Raw genomic sequence first — 27,988 nt, forward strand, 5'->3', positions numbered from 1 at the left:
ACCAACACACATAGGTATCGAAGTGTAGTATTTGTGAAAAAAAAGGTGAAAATGTAATTCAAATATTTTATTCAAGTAAAAATAGATAGAGGTGCGACTATTCTAAGAAGAGCAAGTGTTAAACACAAGAAAGAATGTTATGAAAAGGAATACAAAAAGTATAAATTCTGTGCACATGAAAATAAGTCTGAAATCCCATGGCGTGTTTTTCAGATTTATTAACGATTCGAAATTCATGGCGAATTTTTTATCGTTTGTTTCACAAAAGAAAAAGGGAAAGTAAGGAAAAGAAAGAAAGAAAATTCGTGCAAATAGTGAAATAAATCTAAAATCTAATAGCTAATAGCTAATAATTCAATTTATGGCAAATTTTAATTATTTATTTTTACTTTAAAGAAATAGAAGCTAGAGGAAAGAAATTAAAAAGATATATTCTAAAATATAAATGAAATAAAGTATCGTCTGCACAAACAAAGTAGAAGAAAACTCTTGACAAAGTGAGTGATAAATAAAGACGGTGGAGTGTTTTAGAGTTAAGCCTAGTACTCAGATCGATTAAGAGTTTCACTAGTCGAAAAATCTTATTCTTTGTAGTGTGACCGAAGTTTTAAGAGTTCATCCGCAAAGCATATTGCATGGTCTTGCTGTCAATCAGCTGGGTTTGTTGACAAACAAAAATCAAACAAATTGAACATTTGAAATTTAAAAGTTACAAAACGTGGAACACCAAGGACGCAAGCTTTACCTTTGCAGTTGGCATGGCGATGTGCATTGCCGCAGGAGAGCAGGAGGAGGCGAAAAGAAGGACACAGAGGCGGAAATATTGGGTGAGCCCGTATATCAAGGAACGCTCCTACAAAGGCCGCTATGCTTCAGACGTAAGTAATATTGTTGAAAAATAAAGTAATACTCTTTGCACCTGTGAGCATTTTCTTCTATTTTAAAGTTTCAGAACTTGGTTAAAACCCCATCCATGTTCTTCGAAAACTTCCACATGCCGGAGAGCACCTTCAACGCACTCTTTGGATTGGTGGAGCAGTACCTTATCCCGAAACGGAACACCCGGCCAGATGCCAAACCGCTAAAAGCGAAGTTGGCCATCGTTTTGGAGTAAATAGAATAAATATACATATGTCGGGTTATGGGTATGATTTTCCATATTTTTGCGCAGATTGTATACGGCGAAAATCCTTGAGCACACCACAGCCGATTTGAGAATGCGCGCCAGCCTTCTTGCATACCGGAAAAGTCCTCCCGAAAATGCTGCAACGAGCATACTTGTGTGTCTGTCTCTCGCAGTGGCTTAAGGATACACGCACAACAATCGTAGTGCGCATCTCTCTCTCAAACCTCTAACCTCTCACAACTTTCTTTCTCATGTTCGTATCAAACTATACTGACCATCTGGCGAATAGACGGAACAAAGCGTACTAACAAACAACCGTTAGAGTGCAGAGACGAGAATTGCCACTTGGTTCACGCATTTGATTTAATGCTTTTACACTGACTACCATAATTTGAGATCCGACACATATATGTTTAGACTTTGATACCATTATTGTATTTTAATATTGTGATTTAATATTCTTTTGTTAGATTTCTTGCTTCTGGAAATCTGCAACGCCATGTTGGATCTACTTATCGGATCAGCAAACAACACTTCGGAATCGTCCTCGACCAGGTTTGTACAGCAATTTGGACTGCGTTGCAAGGGGAATTTCCGAAGTGGACAACCGACAACATGCTGAGGTGGGCGAAAGACTTCGAAGACGAATGGAACTTTCCAAACTGTCTTGGGGCCGTCGACGGGAAGCATGGGCGATAAAGGCCCCCACTAATAGCGGAAGCCTTTTTTACAATTCGAAGGTATGTATTTTTAAATTTCAAAGAAAATCTAATAAGTAAATCTATTATAATGTAGGGATTTCATTCGATTGTTCTTATTGCAATCTGAGACGTTCACTACCGGTTCACTTATATAGAGGCCGGGGCGTTCGGAGCGAGGGTGACATGAACGCATTTTCCCACAGTACGCTTGGAAAACGCCTACGTATGGATGAGCTGCCGTTTCCCGATGACAAAGTGATAAACGGGCATAGAACTCCCTACTTCATATTCGGCGATGATGCATTTCCCCCTTCACAAACGCATTATGAAGCCATACAGTGGCAAGGACCTGCATCGGAAGGAGCGAATATTCAACTATAGGTTGAGTCGTGCTCGTCGTTGCATTGAGAATGCATTTGTATTCTTAGTGCACGGTGGATGGCTGTGCAACGTACTTTGCTGAGCAACGAAGTACCGAGCAACGTGCTTGTCGACCTGCGAGCCTGCCGACGAGGTCGCCCCCAGGATTTCAGTAAGGAAGTTCGAAACAACTTGATGGAATACCTGAATGGTAGTGCTGGGTATTCTCAAGTACCTTGGCAAGACGATTCTGTTGGTGTATGAAGAAAATAAAATAAAAATAATTGAAATGTTCAACAAATGTTTTTATTAATCTAAATTAGTAGTATAGGGATTCTTTCTCGTCCCACAGAAGCTGCGTCATCTTCTTCTGGCAGCATCTTCCGGACGCATGGAGTTCAGCTCCCCATTCCAATAGGTCAATATGGGCCTTGAAAGAGTGGTGTTGTTCCCCTCATGCTGCAGGAATTCCCCCAGCATGTTACACATGGCCACGGCTGGAGAGCCATCACCATCCAGCTTTCGCTTCTTTGGGGGTGGCTTTTTTCCTCCTCCCTATGAAAGTAAAAGTAAAATCATATAAATGTTACAAAATTAAACACGAGTAGAGCAACTTACGTAGGTATATAATTCCTCGGGTACCTCATCCTGTATCGCGGCCTCCAGCTCCGCTTCAGTTGCAGAGTAGCTGATTGTCGTGGAGTCCAGTGTCCAGTCTTCAATGGAGATCTCGTCTGAGATCACACTACTGGTGGTTCTGCTACAATTGAAATGATTAGTAAAACGTAACCAAATTCATTTGTCCAGAAGCTACCTTCTTTGCGAGGACACGTCCGGCAAGAAGTCCATGTACGGAGCGAATTCCCACTCGGCACACTCCTTTCCACTGGGCTTCTCCAGTAGATCTCCTCTAGCACTTCCACTCTTCTGCTTTCTGACCTTGTTGTGATACTTAAGGCTGTCCCGCAGGGACTTCCAAGCCAGCTTGCAACTATTATCTAAGCATAATAAGTATATATTATATACTTATGTTCACAAATATTTAATAACGCAAAATTATAACCTACAATCTTTGCCCATGACCAGCGCAATCTCCTCCCAGGTTCTCTTCATAAACACAGCATCGAAATGCTCTTTGTGGACCAAGTCCCACAACACTGGGCGCTCCTCCACAGCTTGGATTAAGCGCGCTTTTTCCTTAGAACTAAACTCTTGAAGGTGTTTTTGGCGTGGATTTTGAGTTTTATTTCCATTTTTGAATTTTGGTTTCCACCCGCATCTGCACGAACACAGCCAAAGATTAAATTTCTTATTCTTTGGGCCGCGGCTAACGGCGTTCATCGAAAAGTCACTCGCAAAATCTGGTATTTTTTCTGGTATTTCCTTAGCTTATCTGAGTACCGCGCTGAAAAACAGACCCGACGAAAAGCTTTAGCCGCCTGTTTGCCTCTCGCCCACTCCTATGGTTAGCTCGCGGTTTTCGTCGATGTGAGTACTAGGCTTAATCACGAAAATCCATAGCGCAATTTCGAGATAACTGACCACTTCAATGCGAATTTTCGGTGCAGTAACACGGCCCGCTACGAACGTGGAATAAATGAAAAAGAAAAGAACTTTTAAATTATATATGTTTGAAGGCGCATGTACTAATTTTACTTTTGATTGAATGTACTAAAAACAGTAGCTCCACAGGTAATGAACAACCATATGTTGGACTAACCTGAAGAACTTAATTTTACCTGAAAAGAATTTCGACAACGAAACACAGAGAGAAACGACGCAAATATTACTCTTACACTTACCCGTCACTCGGGGGATCCTCAAACACGTCTACACAAACAATTAAGTATACAATAAATTAAGATTTTGCCAAAAACTATTATTTATAAAGATAGAAGAAAATAAGTTACTATCTTACGAGTATCTAAACACTATTAAAGCCAACAAAAAGATAACAGATAATTTTAATGCCTAATCTCACCAAAGTAAAGAAGTAACACAAGGACACTGGCTAATAACGTTCAAGAAATACAACCTAATTCTCTTGTAATTCGATCGGAGGTAAGACCCTCAACAACAAACATTAATTCTAGTAGTAGCTCTTTTACACCGATCCCTAATGTAATTACTAACCTTACTGAACTTTTTGACTCTATGAGAATTCCAGACGTTATCCGTTTTACGCCTCCTTATTGCGGGGAACCGTTCATTTTACAAGAGCTTAGCAGTAATTTTGAAGAAGTGATGTTGATGATAAGGAAAACCAATAAGGGCGATCCGTCAAAAGATTCAGGGTAAAGCCAACGAGGCAGTCATTCCGTCTGGAACAGGTTTAAATTGGGATGAAATTAAGGCAGCCTTAATTTTACATTGTACAGATAGGAGGGACGAAGACACCCGATTGCGGAGCTATATAAGCAGTAGTAGGGAAACGCGGGTTCTGGGACAATTAGCATATTAATGGCCCCAAGCCCCCCCCTCCCCCTCATTAACCTATGCGGGTTCTGGGACAATTAGCATAATCCAATAAATTAAGTGATTTTAATGGATTTTGAACTCATAAAAATGTCACGATCATGTCTATAAATAGTATACTTAATTGCCCCCCCATCGCCCCCACATCCCCATGTGACAATATTGATCATGTATCCTCCCCCTCATTATGTGCAATTAATAGTCAGGTGAGAAAGGTGCACGTGAGAAAGGTCGCACAACCATAGTATCCAAAGGTTGTTATCTTACAGGAACATATCCGATCATGTTGGGGAAAGGTGTCATCACGTACCCTTTTGCCTCATTATCACAGGTGTTGCTGTGCACGTGTGAAAGGTCGCACACCCAAAGTATTCAAAGATGGTTATCTTAGAGGAACATGTCCGATCATGTTGGGGAATAATGTTTTCTATGATTGTAAAACTAATTAAGAAATCAAAAGAACCTCAATAAAATAAATCTCACAAGTTAATGATTCTCAGATGTGAAATATTTTCAAACACACATTTTTGTTTCCGCCCCAGAACGTTTAACTGGTAAATTCTCTAAGATTCTCTCCTTTCCACAAATGGGTCATAAACATGTCATAAAAGGGATTCAAGCAAGAGCTACCCGAACATGCGCACCTGTCCATTACCTGACCGCAATAAAAGGGACACATGCACAAGCCTGAAGGCGCACGCTCATTGACCAGCGCAATAAAAGGGACACATGCACAAGCCTAAAGGCGCACGCTCATTGACAAGATCATGGGCCTCACGCCAACGACCTCACGGCTGACTGCTAGCTCTAATACGTTCCCATAATAGGGGTTGAAATCACGACCGCGCAACAACTCGCAAGTAGCCGACATATCTCAGTCAAGGAAATATTTTCCATTCTCCATACCTGTAAATTTAACTCGAAATAAAGAGTCAGAAGTGTACTTTGTAGCATAATAATACATTTATTCATTTAATTTGGTATTGCGAACGTGTTGTTTACGTTATTTAATATTTTTCATTCTTTTTTCAAGATTATAGTATATATTCATAATGTTGAGTGCTTCCTTTTTGTAATCCGAAATTCGATGGCATACACAAGTATCAACTCCCTCGGTGGCTGCATTATTGCTCCACACGCAGGTGTTCATATGATTTCCATGAATAGATATTTTCATATTACCTCCATCACATTCAAAGAGTTTTGATTGTATGAACTGGAGCCGTACATAGTGTGCATTGAACAGAACTCCGTCAAATGCGTTCAGAAAATTATTTATTTTAACTGAATGCATGTTGTCTATCTAAGTCATCAATCTCGTCTTACACTTTTAAATATGGTTACAGAGATTATAAGGAAATTTTATATAGGTTTTCATCTTCATCTTTTTACCCAAAGATATGCATTCTCGAAATTCAACACATGAAAATCTTTGATTTTTCCCAAACTCGAAATGTTTTTTACCAAACTGTCCCCTATTGGCTACCTGAGTATGATTGTGTGTATAAATTGACAAGATCTTTCATTTCCCACCTGCAGCAAAGTATTTGCGACCTCCTGACCGCAATAAAAGGGACACATGCACAACTCAGAAGGCGCACGCTTATTGACAAGATCATAGGTCTCACGCCAACGACCTCATGGCTGACTTCTAGCTCTAATACGTTCCCATAATAGGGGTTGAAACCACGACCGCACAACAACTAGCCGACAAATCTCAGTCAAGGAAATATTTTCCATTCTCCATACCTGTAAATTTAACTCGAAATAAAAAGTCAGAAGTTTATTTTGTAGCATAATAATATATTTATTCATTTATTTTCGTATTGTGAACATTTTTATTATATATAGAAATTAATTTTCTGCTTTGATTCAAGCGATTTGCATAGAAGAAGCAGGCGCACGTTTCCGACGTCATTTCTGGATTACAAAATGTAAAGTGTTCACCATAATTCGTAGTTTTGAGATCATGTCCACCTCGATTCATGAACATAGTTTTTGTGTTTAGAAGGTATTGAAAATGCTGACCAATTATCTGTCCTTTAAATTGTTCAATAAATTGGTCAATTTCCTCATGAAATTTCATTTTGTTAATTTTATTTTCTTGTAGGTCTTTACACATCTAGTCTCAACTTTAAAATGATGTATAAAAATTATTTTATTGTTTTGGAGCTACTTTTAAAAAATGTCAAAATAATGTATGCATTGTTAAGAGCACAAACCCCGCCCTTAAGGTGTGTTTCACAATAGGGAAACCGGTTTCCTTTAAACCTGTTTAATGACGGACAGACCATTTCCTCGATATTAATGAGCTGACGACTCCCAAAAAACTTCTGTAGAAATCGTTTCTTTTCCACACCTTTACAAATAATTTGTTTTCCGCTAGTAATTGTCCTTAGATACTTTCGAGTTTGTGAAAAATTATTTTCTCCATCGTTCCAAAAAATTTTGTGATGTGTATTGGTTAACCAAATTGCAGTCTTTCGAGATTTTGTATTTAGCAAAGTAAAATCATATGGTGATTCTATTAAAAAACTATTATTCAAGTTTGGTTCTTTTTCGAATACGATTCCGATTTCCTTTAGAATAAAATTATTATTATTATCAAAGAAACCTTGAACATCAATCGAAACAGTATCTTTCAACATTTTTCTAATGTTAAACAACTCATTGTACTAGTCCGTTTAATGGGTTATATTCAACTAAGCGGTCATGTATAAGGAGACAGTAAGCTTGGGTATTTTCATGACTTGGTGTCTTCAGTTCTATTGAAATTCTCACATCAATAGGACCAGTTTTCACTGATTCGTTTAGATATGAAAGATCAACCACAACAATAGGGACCTTCAATTAAAATTCATTTGGGGTCAAAAATGGTTTTGATTCACGATTATAGTAACTAGATTGAAATCTTGTATACATTTCATATAGGTGAGCATACTAATTCTTACTAAAATCGACATTCAGATTATTATGGAAATGACTCAGAATTCATGTGAACTTTCAAGTTTGATAAGTTGTTTGTGATAAGTTCTCCATTTAGTGTAAATCCAATTATGGCAAATCTTGGTTTTTTTCAAGGTTAACCGACAATTTCACATTTCAGCTCTATTGATTCCCATACCCCAATTTGGGGTTAACATATAAATCCCAACTCTGGAATGCGATTGGTAGGTTTACACAACTTTTATTAACATCGTACATCTAAATTTTTGCAAAATAGCTCAGAGTTACATGGGGAACTTTCCAGGTTTTTTTCGTAATTTTCAGTTTAAAAGTTTTTTCATTTCTGGTTTGTTCATTCATGTTCATTCATTCACCACAATTCTTAGTTAGCATCAACACTAGTTCGTGTTTACAATTTAACAAAACTTTTTTATAAACCTCAGCCAATCCCAACAAAATTTGATTGGTACAGAAAAGATGAAGTTGGGTCCTGTAGAAATTTCATCTCCACTGCTCCATCCAGAATTTAATAGGTATTGACTTTGAAGATTATCCAGAGATATATAATTTTTTAGGGTAGTACTCATATTGACATGGACTTGACACGTTGAACACGTTGTATTTAGTTGTTACCTAGCAGTATTTTGATGGTTACTTTCTGTTTAGTCTTGTTTTTGGATGGTTACTTTTTGTATAGTACCTGTACAGTACTTGGTTTTGGATGGTTACTATCTGTATAGTATCTGTAAAGTACTTGGTTTTAGATGGTTACTAAATGTTAACAAGTATTATGAGATGCTATAGTCTCTTATTAAGAATTATCAAAGAACACAAGTTAAAGTTTCTAAGATGTGTTAGCCAAACACACTTTCAGTGAACTATCATTACCTGACCGTCATCAAAGTCACATGCCCAAGACCCAAGGACATTGAATAAAATACTTCCCCTTCATTTGTACCTGTCGTTTTAACTACAGTCAGAAGCAAAATTTGTAGGATAATTCAATATTTTGTTATATATTTAATTATTGTAAACATATTTCATTAAATTCATAATTAATTATATTTGATGTATATTTGTATATAATTAATTTTCTTACTCAATCCCTCTGTAAGAAACATGCCGGTTATTCCAAACGCAGATTTTCGCTTGGTTCCCATAGATAGATGTAAAATAGGTCTCACAATGTAATCTTTCTCAGATGTTGGATTATTTTTAAAGCATTCATTTGTTCTAACCCATAATAATATTATATCATATTTCGAAAGCATCATTAGCTAGCATAGGAGCGTCTTTCAATTTAATTTCTGATTCAAGTTTATGATAGAGGTGTTGGGACCTGGTAATATCGGTTTTTGTTGTCAACTATTTTTCTAGTTCTAGTTTTCTAGTTCTATTCTAATTGTATACTATTTGTATGAGTAAGGCATCATTGTGTAAGATTCTGAATAAGTTTAATAAACTCTTTTATTACAATACTCATCTCGTTTTCGTGATTCATGATGGCGGTTGAGCTGCTTGGACTTTGATTACTAGCTATTATTAGATGGTTACTATCTGCTTGGTAGATGTCTATTAGTTGCTTACTAGTTTTTATTAGCTGGTTACTATATGTTTAGTAGATGTATACAAGTTGTTTAGTAGATGTATACAAGTTGTTTACTAGATGTATACAAGTTGTTTACTAGATGTATACAAGTTGTTTTTAGCTGTTTAGTATCTGGTTTTATATGTTTAGTAGATGTATACAAGTTGTTTAGTAGATGTATACAAGTTGTTTAGTATCGGGTTTCTATATGTTTAGTATCTGTTTACTTGATATTTACTAATTATTATTAGCTGGTTACTAGTTGTTGTTAACGTCTACGAGCTTTTATAGTCTTTTGTTAAGAATGATCAAAAATTCTTGATCACTAGACGACTTTCGATGTGAAGTAAAAACTTACACTCTGATTTTCAATGTGTTTGCTATGTACATGAGAAAGATCGCAAAGCCAAAATATCTCAGGACTGATATATAAATCTTAGAGGAACATATCCGATTATGTTGGGGGAAGATGTATCCTGTGATTGTAAAACTAATTAAGAAATAAATTGTTCACAAGCTGTCTAAAAACTGTTTAGAAGCTCTTTTGATAAACAATTTTGATTCATAATGACAGATACTAAGAATATATAATAATATCATCCACTTTAACTAGTATATTGTTAAAATAAAACATTTTCATTTTTCATGTTCTTTCATCTTATGTAGGTTTAATAAATGTAATCTTAACTAGCTAGCCTTACATCCCATAACTATAGTTATAAGCTACAATAAAATGTCTAGAAAGAACAAAATATATGAATGTCAAAAACGATTTAAAACTAACTATAATTGGGAAAGTAATTGAAATCACTCCGGCGTAATACAGTAAAAAGAAAAAACACTGTGATTATCCCATTTTCTATCACCATAACAAATGTGTATACCCACACCTATATGACCAATTGTATCCTTTGTCCAAAAATGTCTGTGACTTTCACTTATAAATTTGTCACCGATAATTTAAATCCCATTAAGCAAACCACCCATTGCTAACCGTACCATAACCCCAGAGTAAAGTTGGTTACCTTCAATAAAGTCAGGTGATGGTGTAAGGGATTGCTAAAATACCTCGACGCAGGCGCAAAGGTCAAGGTAATGGAACAAATTCATAGAAATATTATCCCTTCATAAAAAAGGTCATAAAAAATATAATTGGGAAAGTATTTTTTATTTGCGAACCATTTATAACTGTTACCAACAACACAAATAGTTATGTTACAAAGGATTGCGAAAAGGTACACAGCGAAGGTGCAAGGGCCAAGGTAATATCTGTTTCCTTTATTTATTTATTTATTTATTTTTTTTTGTACTTATTATATATTTCTTTATTTGTTATATTTCTTATTTTTATAATTATTTTATTTATTTATTTATTTATTTTTTTTTTTTTTTTCTTTTGCTAAGTTACTTAATTTTCCTTAGAACGAAAATCGCCGAAATGTGCCTTCTCCCGGGAAGAGTGGCTCCTCCGCCTCTCTCTCAGCCGCCTGCTGTCTCCGCTCCTCGGTCGGGAATAAGGCCATACCTGGGCGGATGCTCCTCCGCCTGGTGACGGGAAAGATCGGGAACAATGGGTTGCGGAACAGGCCCTGGTACACTGCGGTATACCATTCCGTCTCTTCCTTCATCCTGTCGTGGGTCGCCATCCATACTTCATAGTTCAGCATGTTTTGCTCCTGGCGATCTAGCAGCGCAAGCAACCTATCCTCGTTTACCGGATGATTCGAGAGAACCCTCCGGAGCTGGAACGCAGTGGTCCTCAGCGCGTCTATAAGTGGGAGTTCCTCCCAATACTGTTGCTCTGCTTCATCCTGCAGAGCTTCCGCCTGTTGGCGTGCCCATTCTTCCGTCGGGTAAGGCTCTCCTTTCGCGGCCCACTCGCGCCTTTGCTCGCTCAGGCGAGCGCGCATTTCAGTGATGTCGCTAGGAATTTCGCTCATCCTTCTGCTGTGTTGTCTTCTGGTGTTCTGCCTGGGTTATCAAGCAGCGAACAGCTCTTTAAATATTGTTAGTGCTGGCGAAAAATTTATGACTAACCCTTGTATTAGTTTTGAGACTGTTATACCACTTAAATTTAAAATTTTGTTTTTTCCAATCTTCCAAGGATTTTTTATTGTTTGTGTTTACTTTTGCACCTTCGCTGTGTACCTTTTCGCAATCCTTTGTAACATAACTATTTGTGTTGTTGGTAACAGTTATAAATGGTTCGCAAATAAAAAATACTTTCCCAATTATATTTTTTATGACCTTTTTTATGAAGGGATAATATTTCTATGAATTTGTTCCATTACCTTGACCTTTGCGCCTGCGTCGAGGTATTTCAGCAATCCTTTGCATCACAACTATTTGTGTTGTTGGTAACAGTTATAAATGGTTCGCAAATAAAAAAATACTTTCCCAATTATATTTTTATGACCTTTTTTATGAAGGGATAATATTCCATGAATTTTTTCGATTACCTTGACCTTTGCGCCTGCGTCGAGGTATTTCAGCAATCCTTTGTAACATAACTATTTGTGTTGTTGGTAACAGTTATAAATGGTTCGCAAATAAAAAATACTTTCCCAATTATATTTTTTATGACCTTTTTTATGAAGGGATAATATTTCTATGAATTTGTTCCATTACCTTGACCTTTGCGCCTGCGTCGAGGTATTTTAGCAATCCCTTACACCATCACCTGACTTTATTGAAGGTAACCAACTTTACTCTGGGGTTATGGTACGGTTAGCAATGGGTGGTTTGCTTAATGGGATTTAAATTATCGGTGACAAATTTATAAGTGAAAGTCACAGACATTTTTGGACAAAGGATACAATTGGTCATATAGGTGTGGGTATACACATTTGTTATGGTGATAGAAAATGGGATAATCACAGTGTTTTTTCTTTTTACTGTATTACGCCGGAGTGATTTCAATTACTTTCCCAATTATAGTTAGTTTTAAATCGTTTTTGACATTCATATATTTTGTTCTTTCTAGACATTTTATTGTAGCTTATAACTATAGTTATGGGATGTAAGGCTAGCTAGTTAAGATTACATTTATTAAACCTACATAAGATGAAAGAACATGAAAAATGAAAATGTTTTATTTTAACAATATACTAGTTAAAGTGGATGATATTATTATATATTCTTAGTATCTGTCATTATGAATCAAAATTGTTTATCAAAAGAGCTTCTAAACAGTTTTTAGACAGCTTGTGAACAATTTATTTCTTAATTAGTTTTACAATCACAGGATACATCTTCCCCCAACATAATCGGATATGTTCCTCTAAGATTTATATATCAGTCCTGAGATATTTTGGCTTTGCGATCTTTCTCATGTACATAGCAAACACATTGAAAATCAGAGTGTAAGTTTTTACTTCACATCGAAAGTCGTCTAGTGATCAAGAATTTTTGATCATTCTTAACAAAAGACTATAAAAGCTCGTAGACGTTAATAACAACTAGTAACCAGCTAATAATAATTAGTAAATATCAAGTAAACAGATACTAAACATATAGAAACCCGATACTAAACAACTTGTATACATCTACTAAACAACTTGTATACATCTACTAAACATATAAAACCAGATACTAAACAGCTAAAAACAACTTGTATACATCTAGTAAACAACTTGTATACATCTAGTAAACAACTTGTATACATCTACTAAACAACTTGTATACATCTACTAAACATATAGTAACCAGCTAATAAAAACTAGTAAGCAACTAATAGACATCTACCAAGCAGATAGTAACCATCTAATAATAGCTAGTAATCAAAGTCCAAGCAGCTCAACCGCCATCATGAATCACGAAAACGAGATGAGTATTGTAATAAAAGAGTTTATTAAACTTATTCAGAATCTTACACAATGATGCCTTACTCATACAAATAGTATACAATTAGAATAGAACTAGAAAACTAGAACTAGAAAAATAGTTGACAACAAAAACCGATATTACCAGGTCCCAACACCTCTATCATAAACTTGAATCAGAAATTAAATTGAAAGACGCTCCTATGCTAGCTAATGATGCTTTCGAAATATGATATAATATTATTATGGGTTAGAACAAATGAATGCTTTAAAAATAATCCAACATCTGAGAAAGATTACATTGTGAGACCTATTTTACATCTATCTATGGGAACCAAGCGAAAATCTGCGTTTGGAATAACCGGCATGTTTCTTACAGAGGGATTGAGTAAGAAAATTAATTATATACAAATATACATCAAATATAATTAATTATGAATTTAATGAAATATGTTTACAATAATTAAATATATAACAAAATATTGAATTATCCTACAAATTTTGCTTCTGACTGTAATTAAAACGACAGGTACAAATGAAGGGGAAGTATTTTATTCAATGTCCTTGGGTCTTGGGCATGTGACTTTGATGACGGTCAGGTAATGATAGTTCACTGAAAGTGTGTTTGGCTAACACATCTTAGAAACTTTAACTTGTGTTCTTTGATAATTCTTAATAAGAGACTATAGCATCTCATAATACTTGTTAACATTTAGTAACCATCTAAAACCAAGTACTTTACAGATACTATACAGATAGTAACCATCCAAAACCAAGTACTGTACAGGTACTATACAAAAAGTAACCATCTAAAAACAAGACTAAACAGAAAGTAACCATCAAAATACTGCTAGGTAACAACTAAATACAACGTGTTCAACGTGTCAAGTCCATGTCAATATGAGTACTACCCTAAAAAATTATATATCTCTGGATAATCTTCAAAGTCAATACCTATTAAATTCTGGATGGAGCAGTGGAGATGAAATTTCTACAGGACCCAACTTCATCTTTTCTGTACCAATCAAATTTTGTTGGGATTGGCTGAGGTTTATAAAAAAGTTTTGTTAAATTGTAAACACGAACTAGTGTTGATGCTAACTAAGAATTGTGGTGAATGAATGAACATGAATGAACAAACCAGAAATGAAAAAACTTTTAAACTGAAAATTACGAAAAAAACCTGGAAAGTTCCCCATGTAACTCTGAGCTATTTTGCAAAAATTTAGATGTACGATGTTAATAAAAGTTGTGTAAACCTACCAATCGCATTCCAGAGTTGGGATTTATATGTTAACCCCAAATTGGGGTATGGGAATCAATAGAGCTGAAATGTGAAATTGTCGGTTAACCTTGAAAAAAACCAAGATTTGCCATAATTGGATTTACACTAAATGGAGAACTTATCACAAACAACTTATCAAACTTGAAAGTTCACATGAATTCTGAGTCATTTCCATAATAATCTGAATGTCGATTTTAGTAAGAATTAGTATGCTCACCTATATGAAATGTATACAAGATTTCAATCTAGTTACTATAATCGTGAATCAAAACCATTTTTGACCCCAAATGAATTTTAATTGAAGGTCCCTATTGTTGTGGTTGATCTTTCATATCTAAACGAATCAGTGAAAACTGGTCCTATTGATGTGAGAATTTCAATAGAACTGAAGACACCAAGTCATGAAAATACCCAAGCTTACTGTCTCCTTATACATGACCGCTTAGTTGAATATAACCCATTAAACGGACTAGTACAATGAGTTGTTTAACATTAGAAAAATGTTGAAAGATACTGTTTCGATTGATGTTCAAGGTTTCTTTGATAATAATAATAATTTTATTCTAAAGGAAATCGGAATCGTATTCGAAAAAGAACCAAACTTGAATAATAGTTTTTTAATAGAATCACCATATGATTTTACTTTGCTAAATACAAAATCTCGAAAGACTGCAATTTGGTTAACCAATACACATCACAAAATTTTTTGGAACGATGGAGAAAATAATTTTTCACAAACTCGAAAGTATCTAAGGACAATTACTAGCGGAAAACAAATTATTTGTAAAGGTGTGGAAAAGAAACGATTTCTACAGAAGTTTTTTGGGAGTCGTCAGCTCATTAATATCGAGGAAATGGTCTGTCCGTCATTAAACAGGTTTAAAGGAAACCGGTTTCCCTATTGTGAAACACACCTTAAGGGCGGGGTTTGTGCTCTTAACAATGCATACATTATTTTGACATTTTTTAAAAGTAGCTCCAAAACAATAAAATAATTTTTATACATCATTTTAAAGTTGAGACTAGATGTGTAAAGACCTACAAGAAAATAAAATTAACAAAATGAAATTTCATGAGGAAATTGACCAATTTATTGAACAATTTAAAGGACAGATAATTGGTCAGCATTTTCAATACCTTCTAAACACAAAAACTATGTTCATGAATCGAGGTGGACATGATCTCAAAACTACGAATTATGGTGAACACTTTACATTTTGTAATCCAGAAATGACGTCGGAAACGTGCGCCTGCTTCTTCTATGCAAATCGCTTGAATCAAAGCAGAAAATTAATTTCTATATATAATAAAAATGTTCACAATACGAAAATAAATGAATAAATATATTATTATGCTACAAAATAAACTTCTGACTTTTTATTTCGAGTTAAATTTACAGGTATGGAGAATGGAAAATATTTCCTTGACTGAGATTTGTCGGCTAGTTGTTGTGCGGTCGTGGTTTCAACCCCTATTATGGGAACGTATTAGAGCTAGAAGTCAGCCATGAGGTCGTTGGCGTGAGACCTATGATCTTGTCAATAAGCGTGCGCCTTCTGAGTTGTGCATGTGTCCCTTTTATTGCGGTCAGGAGGTCGCAAATACTTTGCTGCAGGTGGGAAATGAAAGATCTTGTCAATTTATACACACAATCATACTCAGGTAGCCAATAGGGGACAGTTTGGTAAAAAACATTTCGAGTTTGGGAAAAATCAAAGATTTTCATGTGTTGAATTTCGAGAATGCATATCTTTGGGTAAAAAGATGAAGATGAAAACCTATATAAAATTTCCTTATAATCTCTGTAACCATATTTAAAAGTGTAAGACGAGATTGATGACTTAGATAGACAACATGCATTCAGTTAAAATAAATAATTTTCTGAACGCATTTGACGGAGTTCTGTTCAATGCACACTATGTACGGCTCCAGTTCATACAATCAAAACTCTTTGAATGTGATGGAGGTAATATGAAAATATCTATTCATGGAAATCATATGAACACCTGCGTGTGGAGCAATAATGCAGCCACCGAGGGAGTCGATACTTGTGTATGCCATCGAATTTCGGATTACAAAAAGGAAGCACTCAACATTATGAATATATACTATAATCTTGAAAAAAGAATGAAAAATATTAAATAACGTAAACAACACGTTCGCAATACCAAATTAAATGAATAAATGTATTATTATGCTACAAAGTACACTTCTGACTCTTTATTTCGAGTTAAATTTACAGGTATGGAGAATGGAAAATATTTCCTTGACTGAGATATGTCGGCTACTTGCGAGTTGTTGCGCGGTCGTGATTTCAACCCCTATTATGGGAACGTATTAGAGCTAGCAGTCAGCCGTGAGGTCGTTGGCGTGAGGCCCATGATCTTGTCAATGAGCGTGCGCCTTTAGGCTTGTGCATGTGTCCCTTTTATTGCGCTGGTCAATGAGCGTGCGCCTTCAGGCTTGTGCATGTGTCCCTTTTATTGCGGTCAGGTAATGGACAGGTGCGCATGTTCGGGTAGCTCTTGCTTGAATCCCTTTTATGACATGTTTATGACCCATTTGTGGAAAGGAGAGAATCTTAGAGAATTTACCAGTTAAACGTTCTGGGGCGGAAACAAAAATGTGTGTTTGAAAATATTTCACATCTGAGAATCATTAACTTGTGAGATTTATTTTATTGAGGTTCTTTTGATTTCTTAATTAGTTTTACAATCATAGAAAACATTATTCCCCAACATGATCGGACATGTTCCTCTAAGATAACCATCTTTGAATACTTTGGGTGTGCGACCTTTCACACGTGCACAGCAACACCTGTGATAATGAGGCAAAAGGGTACGTGATGACACCTTTCCCCAACATGATCGGATATGTTCCTGTAAGATAACAACCTTTGGATACTATGGTTGTGCGACCTTTCTCACGTGCACCTTTCTCACCTGACTATTAATTGCACATAATGAGGGGGAGGATACATGATCAATATTGTCACATGGGGATGTGGGGGCGATGGGGGGGCAATTAAGTATACTATTTATAGACATGATCGTGACATTTTTATGAGTTCAAAATCCATTAAAATCACTTAATTTATTGGATTATGCTAATTGTCCCAGAACCCGCATAGGTTAATGAGGGGGAGGGGGGGGCTTGGGGCCATTAATATGCTAATTGTCCCAGAACCCGCGTTTCCCTACTACTATAAGCTACTGCAAAAATAGTACTCAGTGCAGAGACTCTATGAACAAGTTACTTAAATAAGGATCGCTCTATTTAGACTTTTCGAAACAGAAGAAACGAAACTAATAGCTATATCAGTAAGAAAGAGGTTTCTGCGAAATCGGTGCTAAAGCATTTGTAACGAGCCTAAGGGGAACCTTAAGTAGCACCGTCAGGGCTATGAAGCCGGAGACTTTAAAGGACGCCCATGACGAGGCAATTTAGGAAAGAAATATCTATCTGTCAGAAACTAACTCAGGCAGAACCCAAAACAGGTCACAGGCCGCTTTAGGAAATACCCAAATCAAGGTCAAAACAACCAGAATAGATATGTTAATCGCCAAGAGCTTTAAAATCCTTCACTGCGCTGCAAACTTCTGACTGAAATCATAATACCCTATACCATATACCCAAGGTTATAATTATGCTTGCATGAACATCCAATATAACAGATGGCAATAATGCCCAATTTTCAGAATAGGTAATTTTTATTTTTGCTATTCAAATTTTATAATTTTTTTGACGGCTTGAGAGGTATGAATATTCTAAATCAAATAGAAGCAATTATCAATATTCCAAATCTCACAGTCAGCACGTCATACAATAAATTTCCCCTATTGCTGGAACCTCATAATTTTTCGGAAATTCAAATAGTGGAAGAAGAATCGAAAGCCTTGGTAAAGGTCCTTGCCAACATTAAGAATGGGCCATTTACTTAAATAGGGATATCTATAACGCCTATGGTAATTATTGATTTCTCGAAACTAATAATTTTTCATCCAAACCAAAAAAGTACTTCTAGATGCGAGCTTGGAAGTGAACAAATTTAATGAGGATGACTTCGCTCTCATTCACGTTGTAACTGATTATCCCGAATACAAGGAAAAATACCTAAACTCAATCTTCAAATCGTTCTGTACCGAACACTTAAACACAGAGGAAAAGGAACAACTGTTCCAGCTGTGTTAGAAATTCACGAACGTGATACTCTTCGAAGGGGATAAACTGTCCTTTACTAACAACGTAAAACACAAGATCAATATTATTGATGATAAATCTGTATTTTGTAGACCGTTTAGATTTAGCCCCACGGAGGGGGCGGAAATTCAACGTCAAATTAACAACCTACTTAACCAAAATATTATAAAACATAGTTATTCCCCTTGGACTTCTCCAGTTTGTCTTGTATCAAAGAAAATAGACGCATCAAAAAACAAGAAGTAGAGAATGCTAGTGAATTTTAGAAAATTAAACGAAAAGACAGGTACCCTATGCCTAATTTCAATGATGTTCTGATAGAATCGGGACCTAGGGACAAACCAAAGACAGCCTTCACGGTACAAGGAGGGCCGTTTGGGGTCACAAACGACCCGGCGACATTTCAAAGAGGTATGGACAATCCGACTTAAATGGTAAATGTTGTCATATATCACAGATCTAAACACAGTTTTCTCAAGATTAAAGCAAGCAAATTTAAAGATTCAACCGGATAAATCCGGTTTTTCTTATGCAAAGGGATTGAATATTTAGGTCACATTGTTACGGAAAAAGGAATCAAACCTAATCCCAAAAAGATCACGGCAATAAAATCATTTCCAATAACCACCACAAAAAAGGTACTACAGAAAATTCACTAGGGGTTTTGCTAAAATCACAAAGCGGTTGTACAGATTAACGAAAAGTATAAAAAAAACGTTTAAAGTATGTAAAACAATACTGTATAACGACCAGATACTAAAATACCCGGATTTTAAAAATCCTTTCATATTAACAACAGACGCTAGCACCGGGCAATAGGGGCGGTGCTGTCACAAGGAACGCGAGGTTCCGACAGACCAGTATCATTTACTAGTACCGTCGAAAAGGAGATGTTAGCGATTATTTGGGCAACCAAATACTTTCGTCCATATCTATTTGCGCAAAAATCCGAAATAGTCACAGACCATAGGCCGGCCGCTGACTTGGTTAATGAACTTCAAAGAACCGAACTCAAAACAAGGGAGAACGCTATAGTCGAGTACCTCGACTATCGGATACCCGTTACTTAGCTTAAGGGACCAAAGGGAAATGGAGATGTGCAAGCAGCAAAGCGAGATTTAAATGCTCCGCCTACCGGCGGTAGACAGATTTAAGCGTTATGGGCGTTAGAGAGAGCGTGGCAAATTTTTTTTTGGAACAATCGATAGGTATTGACGAGACCAATACATTTCAGTTAAAATGTATTATTATCTAGCATAAAAATTGTGGGCGCCACAGGTTTTGCCGGCTTGTGGGCGTGGCATATGCGTAATCTGCATGCCTAATCCCAGAATTGTAGCTCTTACAGTTTCCGAGATCTCAGCGTTCATACGGACAGACGGACATGGCTAGATCGACTCGGCTAGTGATCCTGATCAAGAATATATATACTTTATGGGGTCGGAAACGGTTCCTTCTGCCTGTTACATACTTTCTGACGAATCTAGTATACCCTTTTACTCTATAACTATAAGGCAAAAAAAAATAGTTCAGCAAGAAAACAGCTGTACAGCTGTAAGCAGACTTGTGCTGTATGCCATTGAAAAGGTATTTTAAATTCCTCCTTTTTAATGTAATTTGTCTTAATACCGTAGTTTAAAAGTACGTGCAAAAGTTTTAAAAACCTGTTTCTACCGCGTTTTGGTTGATTTCACAATAACGCGATCTTAATTCATAACTTTATGAGGAATACTTATATTTATATATATTTCATATTTATCATTATTTATTTATATTTAATCATTATTTATTTATTAATTAAAGATGATAGTAAAGTTTGCTAAAACTAAGAGTAGTGCCTTCCACTATTTTTATACCCGTTACTCGTAGAGTAAAAGGGTATACTAGATTCGTCGGAAAGTATGTAACAGGCAGAAGGAAGCGTTTCCGACCCCATAAAGTATATATATTCTTGATCAGGATCACTAGCCGAGTCGATCTAGCCATGTCCGTCTGTCCGTCTGTCCGTCTGTCTGTCCGGATGAACGCTGAGATCTTGGAAACTATGAGAGCTAGGCTATTGAGATTTGGCATGCAGATTCCTGAGCTTCTTACGCAGCGCAAGTTTGTTTCAGTAGAGTGCCACGCCCACTTTTACGCCCACAAACCGCCCAAAACTGTGGCTCCTACAGTTTTGATGCTAGAATAAAAATTTTAACTGAAATGTATTGTTCTCATCAATACCTATCGATTGACTTAAAAAAAAGTTTGCCACGCCCACTTTATCGCCCACAAACCGCCCCCAAACTTCAAAAAATCGTAAGTATGAACGTGGATATCTCGGAAACTATCAAAGATATAGAATCAGGATTTCAGATTTAGATTCCGTAGCTTTGTACGCAGCGCAATTTTGATACGCGAATATGCCACGCCCACTCTAACGCCCACAAACCGCCCACGCCCACCCTAACGCCCATAACGCTTAAATCTGTCTACCGCCGGTAGGTGGCGCATTTCAGTCTTGCTTTGCTGCTTGCTTATTTCCATTTCCCTTTGGTCCCTTTAGCTGAGTAACGCGTATCTGATAGTCGAGGCACTCGACTATAGCGTTCTTTCTTGTTTTTTAGTAGGTTGCCTAAATTTAACAATGCTTATTAGTTTTGATTTTAGATTTTATTGTAATAATGGCTTTTCTTAAGGAAATTTATAATTGCTATGATAATTTCAGATATTGGGTTCTTAAGATATTCGGGGTCTGGGCGATTCTTAAGAAAATGTTGCTTGTCCTGTGTAATTGCTGGACATCCGTCTAGGACGTGTTCCATGTTATTATTACCACAATGAATTTTCCTGCAAAAGCCTATTTTGTAGGCGGAGTGAAAAAACGAAATTTGTGATAAGAAGTTCGCTCTAGCCCCACTTGCTTGATGATTTTTTCACTGAAAATTGAATTACTTTGTTTGAACAAATCTTACGATTTATTAATATTTACGTTTTAGTTTTAGTGTGAAATTCATACCAGTTACTTGTAAGGTAAAGGTTAATATCACTAGCTGAGTCGATCTAGCCGTATTTCCGAGCAGACACTGTGGTCCTGAAAACTTAAAAGCTTAAGATATGACATGTGAACTCCTGAACTTCTAATAAAGCGCAAGTACCACGCCCACCCCAACGACACAGACTTAAGCATAAATAAGTGTAAATGGGATTTTGTTTTGCTTATTATTACTCTACGAGTAATGGTTATAACTAGTACGTTGGATACTCCAACTACTAGAATACGACTACGAGGTAATATATAAAAAGGGATCTCAGAACGTGGTGTCGACGTAAACTGTATCGCCAACCTCCAGCAGGCCGAACCTTCAAGTCCAAGAGACATTATTATATCGAACAGACCACTAAACGAATTTACTTCTCAATACATTTTTGAAATTGGAAGTGAAAGAAAAATTAAAAGCTATATTTTATTCAAAATGAAGTTAAGGCAAACAATTTCGGGACAGTCCTTTGACGCTGAAAAAATCGGTCAAGTACTAAAGGAGCGACTATAACAAAATAAACTACATGCCATTATGGCCAACGACCAAATACTTGAATCTATAAATGCTGCTTATGAAAAATATTTCACAGATAGCAATAAGTAAAAATTAATCAAATTTAAATTTATGCTAAATGATATGCTGATATGATACCGATCGGGGTATTGAGGAAACCTTAAATCACCTCAAAAGAACGTTTTATTTTCCTTATAGAATGAGAAAATAACTTAAATAATAAATAAATGTGAAACATTTCAGATATTAAAGTACTATAGAAATCCACCAAACCCATGATACCAAAAGACAGAATTTCCCGATGCACACATGCAAATGGAGCATATCGATATCTACACGATCAATGGACAGACAATTCTAACCATAATTGACAAGTTTACAAGTTTGCTTGAGCGTACACAATTCCAGCGAGAAGTTGTGTGAACGTAGTGGGGTCTTTAAAGAACTATTTCAGTCTGTTTGCCATTCCTATAAAGCTTGTTTGCGGCAAAGTATTTGTCGACTTCTGCAAGCAGTACGACATAACAACGCACGTAACCTCCTTCCAGCAATCCTCAAGTAATTCGCCAGCAGAGAGACTTTATTCGTCTTTGACTTAAATTTACAGGATCATTCTGTAAAACAGGAAGGGCCAAAAGCTTGACTGTACTCACGAGGAAATATTATCCGAAACATTAACCACTTACAACAATGCCATAAATTCTACCACAAAACATAAATCTTTCTTGCTATTTTCAGGAAGAACATACATTTTTTCTAGGGAAGTAGAGTTCAACACAGAATACGACTACTTACACAAATTAAATTAGTTCCAAAGCGTACTATATCCCAAGATCAAGGCTCAGTTGGAGGGAAAGATGAGCGCTGGAATTGATAAGTTAATGGAAGACAGAACAGACCCAATACCGGTGGAAGCTGGTGCGATAATTTACAGAAAAGAAAATCGTAGAAATAAAGTAACACCTCGATTTTCAAAACATAAAGTGTTGGTAGATAGCGACATTACACTCACTTCGACAAGAAAACAAATGCTACAAAAAGCCAAGATCAAGAAGAATATTAAGAAGAGAAGTAATAATATCCCTATTAACTTTGCAGATGTACCACCATTGCAACCCAGTGCTTCAACGTACAACCGTTGCATAACAATAATTCCCTGGTTAGAATTAAGCTAGGTCTAGCTAAAATAATACAATCTCCCAAAATTCTTACACACCAAATCAATTTACAGGATTTTATTGAATCTGTTGGTTCTGAACAAGCTATTGAAGAACTCAACAAGATATTTTATGCCATTGTCGCCATTGAGGCATTGATACCAAACAGTCGACAAAGGAGAGTTTTAGGTCTAGGTCAACAGGGAACTTATAAGAATCAGACGGACAAAAATTTAATAACCATTTTATAGCTATTGCGGATAATGAAAAGGAAATCAAACAAACAACTGATTTTCAATTATAACGTTAAAACTAGTTTTAAAAATATAACGAATCACATCAATAAAAAGCAAAAAATTATAAGTAACTTTATAAATGATTATAAAGACAAAGTATACAAAAAAATTAACTGAGAACACAAATTATTACACGCTATATACAATACATTACTAGAATAAGTATGAATGTCGATATCTTATCAAATTATTTTATCAATATCGAAAAGAGTATTTTTTTATCCCGACTAAAAATTGTACCAACCTTTAAATTATCACAGGAAGAAATTTTCCATATAAGACAAGAGATAGAGGATGTAGAAATAAGAGAAATGTCAGACGACAACATTTTTAAACTATTAGAATTTTAAACATTCATTGTAAGTGTAAAAATTGTTATTAGGATCAGGGTCCCAACATTTAACAAACTTTATTATGAGTTTTTACACGTTGTTCCGCTACCTATTAATCAAACAAAATTTTTATAAAAAAATGGGTAAGGGATGTGGGTAAAATGGAAACTATTACGGAGGTCGAACCAGCACATGTCTTGATTATTAACACAGTCAGCACTACAATAGAATCAAACTGTTCCGACACACTCTCTTTAAAAGGATCAGCATTGGTAACGTTTGAGAACTGTTTAATCGCCATCAAAGAAATCCCTTACGATAAAGAGCTACCAGCACTGCAGAACAAGATGGAAGTTTCCGTGTCTAACGGTTTTAAAATAAATATCAAGACAAACCTATTAAAGTGCAGGAGTCAATAACCAGTCAGAGAAACATTACAACAACCAATTTCACAGCTGTATACTTCTTACTACTTGTTGGTGTACTAATCGCATCCATAACAATTGCCAGAAAAAGGAGGAGACTTGTTTCGTGTCGTCCACACCGTCGTTCCGGCCGTCACTGCAATCTAAGGGGGGAGGAGTTACCGTACTGGCACAACACTGCGAGTCACCGGTCCACAGTGGTTGCGCCCATAGGCCAAATATAAAAAAAGTCATAACAACAAAGATTTATGAAAAGTAAACATATCGTTTCTAAAATGTCCAAGCTTCTTTATGGCAAGCTAGATTTTTCTGGAAATCAAACGGTTCTTTCTAAAAATAGAATTTAAGTTGTGAGCAGGTGTTAATTTGCACAGCGCCGTTTGCGCGCATCGCGAATATTTCACAACAAAACCGAAGTGGTCAGTTCATTTATTACGTACCCAAACTTAAAATATTTGTATTTGATTTTGAAGTCGAAGGTATTTTCTAAAATGAGATATAAACAAGAAAGGAAGTTAGCTTCGGCAAGCCGAAGCTTATATACCCTTGCAGCTATAATTATTAAATTTAAAAACACAAAAAATGATATTCCCAATAGTATAAGATAATATGTCAAAAAACACCGAAGCTATAATTTGTTTCATATTATTTTCCTACCAGTTTCCCAATCGTTCCTATGGCAGCTATATGACATAGTCGTCCGATTTTGATAAAATTTAATTCGAAATTCAGAACTAAATAAAAAATGTTATTTCCAAGCGTTAGAGGTTATATGTTGAAAAACACCGAAGCTATAATTTTTTTCATATTATTTTTCCACAAATTTTCCGATCGTTCCTATGGCAGCTATATGATATAGTCGTCCGATTTCGATAAAATTTAATTCAAAATTCAAAATTATTTAAAAATTGTTATTTCCAAGCTTAGGAGGTTATATGCTAAAAAACACCAAAGATATAATTTTTTTTCATTTATTTGTCCGATTATTCCTATGGGAGCTATAAGTTATAGTTGCCCGATCCGGCTGGTTCCGACTTATATACTACCTGCAAAAGATATAAGACTTTTGGGAAAGTTTCAGCCCGATAGCTTTAAAACTGAGAGACTAGTTTGCGTAGAAACGGACGGACAGACGGACAGACGGACAGACGGACATGGCTAGATCGACTCGTCTAGTCATGCTGATCAAGAATATATATACTTTATGGGGTCGGAAACGTCTCCTTCACTGCGTTGCAAACTTCTGACTGAAATCAATATACCCTCTGCAAGGGTATAAAAAACGTACTTGTTAAACGGTTCTTGTTATATTAATTTGAAATAATACATGTTTTTTGTCTATATTTTGAACGTCTTTTTTATGTTTAGCTAATGATTTAGTAGTGACCCCACAATAAATCCACAATTAAGTTGTATACCTATGTGTTTGCCTGGCTCTAAAAGTAATAAATGTGTAAAAAAAATTTCCAGAAATTTGCAGATATGCATAAAATTGTAAAAATTCTAACACCGTCCTAACTCTTTCAGGGTCTGTTTTGCACTACAAAAATTTGTTTTCGCTAGTGCTTGTTGTGCTGTTGCTCTGTCTTCGTCTTTTGAGTTTGTGTTTATTAATAATTTTTCGTTTATTATTAGTTTTGATTTCTTTTTTGTTTATTCCCTTGCTTTAAACTTTAATAGGTTCTTCTTATAAGTGTGTATTCTCACGTATATATGTTTTTAATGTATGGTGCAGCGAAGAGGGTAGCGCCATTGAAAGACGAACAAAATTGATTGAAGGTATAGAAGCGAATATTATTAAAAACGGCTTTATTGTTGACAAGAGTGAAGTGACAAAGTGAATTGGATACGATTGTAAAGGATTGTTACGTTTTGGGTAAATTACAATTACAAAAAAATCATGACCGTGGACGACCCAAAGCAGATTTTAAAGAAGCTTCTGGCAGGACAAAATGACGTAAAATTGTTGAGCTGTCAAAAACCGACGAGTCTATTGCTACTATATTACGCTCATCCAATTCATCTCAACCAACAGTTACAGAATTTAATGTTGATGAAGTCTTATCACTCTTTCTTGATACAAATATGAGTAAACACGTAGTTTGGTTAATAGTAAGACTTCCTTCAATTTACTACCAAGTTACGAAAAACTTCTGGCGGCCAAAGAATCATCTTTTTTTATTTATTTATTTTTTTTTTTATTTGTTGAACGTTGATGTACTAAGAGCAGTGCAAACAAGTGGCCCAAACGACACCAAGCACGTGCTTGTTACGCGCGGGCCCATTTTTTATTTCGGGCAAATACGGTTCGCGAGGAAGGTACATAGAACAAACAAAGACAGGACAAAACATAGATCAACAAGACTAATCTTATCCCGAAAATATCAGTGTCAGCGAATCCCAAGCAGAAGTTGAGCTGCAAAGCTTATTGGATCACACGGCGTTACGAATTGTAAAACTTTAAGCTAATGTCCTTGAGTCCATTAGTGATGAAAGCGTGGCCGACTTGATTTTAATTGGCAAGTGGAGAGTTGACGGCAGTACTGGTCATACCGAATATAAACAGAAAACATTGAACAATAATATTGATGATTCGAGTTTGTTTGTGACTTACTTTAGAGACAAAATTTCTGCGCTGGAGCCATATACATGTAAAGTACTTACCAAATCTATAACAATTTCACATTGTTTGCAATTAACAATGGTTGACGGAAGTCTGTAGTGCTATAAGTGAAACATCTACTTGTAAATGCTACAAATGTGACGCAAAGCCGAGCAAAATAAATGATTTGGAAAAATGCTTAAAAAAAAAATTCACAAAAAACATTTCGAATTTGGGTTGTCTCCATTGCACTCGTATATAAAAAATTATTTAGGGATAGGAAAACTCAAATTCAAGCAGTTTTGCGCGCCCAAATGGGATTACATGTCGGCCAACCAAGAAGTAGAGGTAGTGGAACTTCTAATGATGGTAATACGGCGAGAACATTTTTTAGCGATTCGAAATTGTCTGCTGATATTACATGATTGGATGAAAATGTTATAATTAGTTGTGCGACATTACTGCAATGCATGGCATCTGGCTATAAAATCAATTCGGAAAAATTTGGATGCTTTGCACTTGACACCGAAAAAATGCTTATTAAATTGTATCCATGGTACTACCTCCGCCATCCGTTCACAAAGTTCTAGTCCACGGTTCTAAAATTATAAGCTATGCCCTTGTTTCGATAGGAGAGTTGTCGGAAGAAGCTGCCGAATCTAAAAACAAGGATATAAAAAATGTCGAGAGTTTAACACTGGAAAAATGTTTCGAGTAGATACAAATAGGGATTTGTTTAATAGATTGCTGTTAACCTCAGACCCATTAATAAGTGGGCAAAGAAATTTACAATGCACAAAAAAAACAAAATTATTAAGCGGTGTGCATTTGTTGCTCTATTAATAAAATAAGTGTTAAATGTGAATTTATGATTGTTTTACTTTTGGGGATTACGATTTAACCAACGTTTGTATTAAGAGGCCAAATGTTTAATTTAGTCTTGGAAAAAAATTATTTTATGAAAAGTCGCGCCATCCGTTTGTATGGAAGCTATACGATACGATTTTTTTATTTTATTTTTTTTTTTTTTTTAGTATAACAAATTCATTTATTTAACGTTGATCAGCCAACCTAATGGCTATAAAACGTTGTGTACGAAGAGAAATAAAAACGTGGATACATAACAGAAAAGGTGATT

The 27,988-nt window shown here is 35.8% G+C and overlaps 2 protein-coding genes across 5 annotated transcripts in view; one reads left to right on the top strand and one right to left on the bottom strand.

The window, feature by feature from the left end:
- Window positions 1-815: 815 nt before the first annotated feature.
- On the top strand, window positions 816-2,048 carry LOC119560216. Its single transcript, XM_037873977.1, has 4 exons — window positions 816-878; window positions 947-1,110; window positions 1,597-1,866; window positions 1,922-2,048. Exons 2-3 carry the CDS (start codon window positions 974-976, stop codon window positions 1,823-1,825), a joined length of 366 nt encoding a protein of 121 aa, XP_037729905.1. The 5' UTR covers window positions 816-878; window positions 947-973; the 3' UTR covers window positions 1,826-1,866; window positions 1,922-2,048.
- Window positions 2,049-2,523: 475 nt separating this feature from the next.
- The window catches only part of LOC119557675, a 33,309-nt gene continuing 7,844 nt past the window's right edge, over window positions 2,524-27,988 (bottom strand). For 3 of the 4 annotated variants that reach the window (XM_037872196.1, XM_037871819.1, XM_037870947.1), the window contains 4 exons: window positions 3,255-3,767; window positions 3,002-3,185; window positions 2,806-2,947; window positions 2,524-2,742 (listed from right to left, as the gene is read on the bottom strand). In XM_037872196.1, coding sequence (XP_037728124.1) covers window positions 2,548-2,742; window positions 2,806-2,947; window positions 3,002-3,185; window positions 3,255-3,528 — 795 coding nt within the window. In that variant the 5' untranslated portion in view covers window positions 3,529-3,767 and the 3' untranslated portion in view covers window positions 2,524-2,547. The remainder of the gene's footprint in view (window positions 2,743-2,805; window positions 2,948-3,001; window positions 3,186-3,254; window positions 3,768-27,988) is intronic. The other variant, XM_037872777.1, reaches the window with a different exon arrangement.

The sequence above is a fragment of the Drosophila subpulchrella genome, chromosome 4 (assembly GCF_014743375.2).
Source record: "Drosophila subpulchrella strain 33 F10 #4 breed RU33 chromosome 4, RU_Dsub_v1.1 Primary Assembly, whole genome shotgun sequence".
NCBI lineage: Eukaryota > Metazoa > Arthropoda > Insecta > Diptera > Drosophilidae > Drosophila > Drosophila subpulchrella.

What these genes read in the sequence shown, in the direction of transcription:
- LOC119560216 (XM_037873977.1), top strand. Translation starts at nt 974, where the DNA reads ATGTTCTTCGAAAACTTCCACATGCCGGAGAGCACCTTCAACGCACTC. An exon ending in AAGTTGGCCATCGTTTTGGA is followed by an intron (nt 1,111 to 1,596) that starts GTAAATAGAATA and finishes TTCTTTTGTTAG; the next exon opens with ATTTCTTGCTTCTGGAAATC.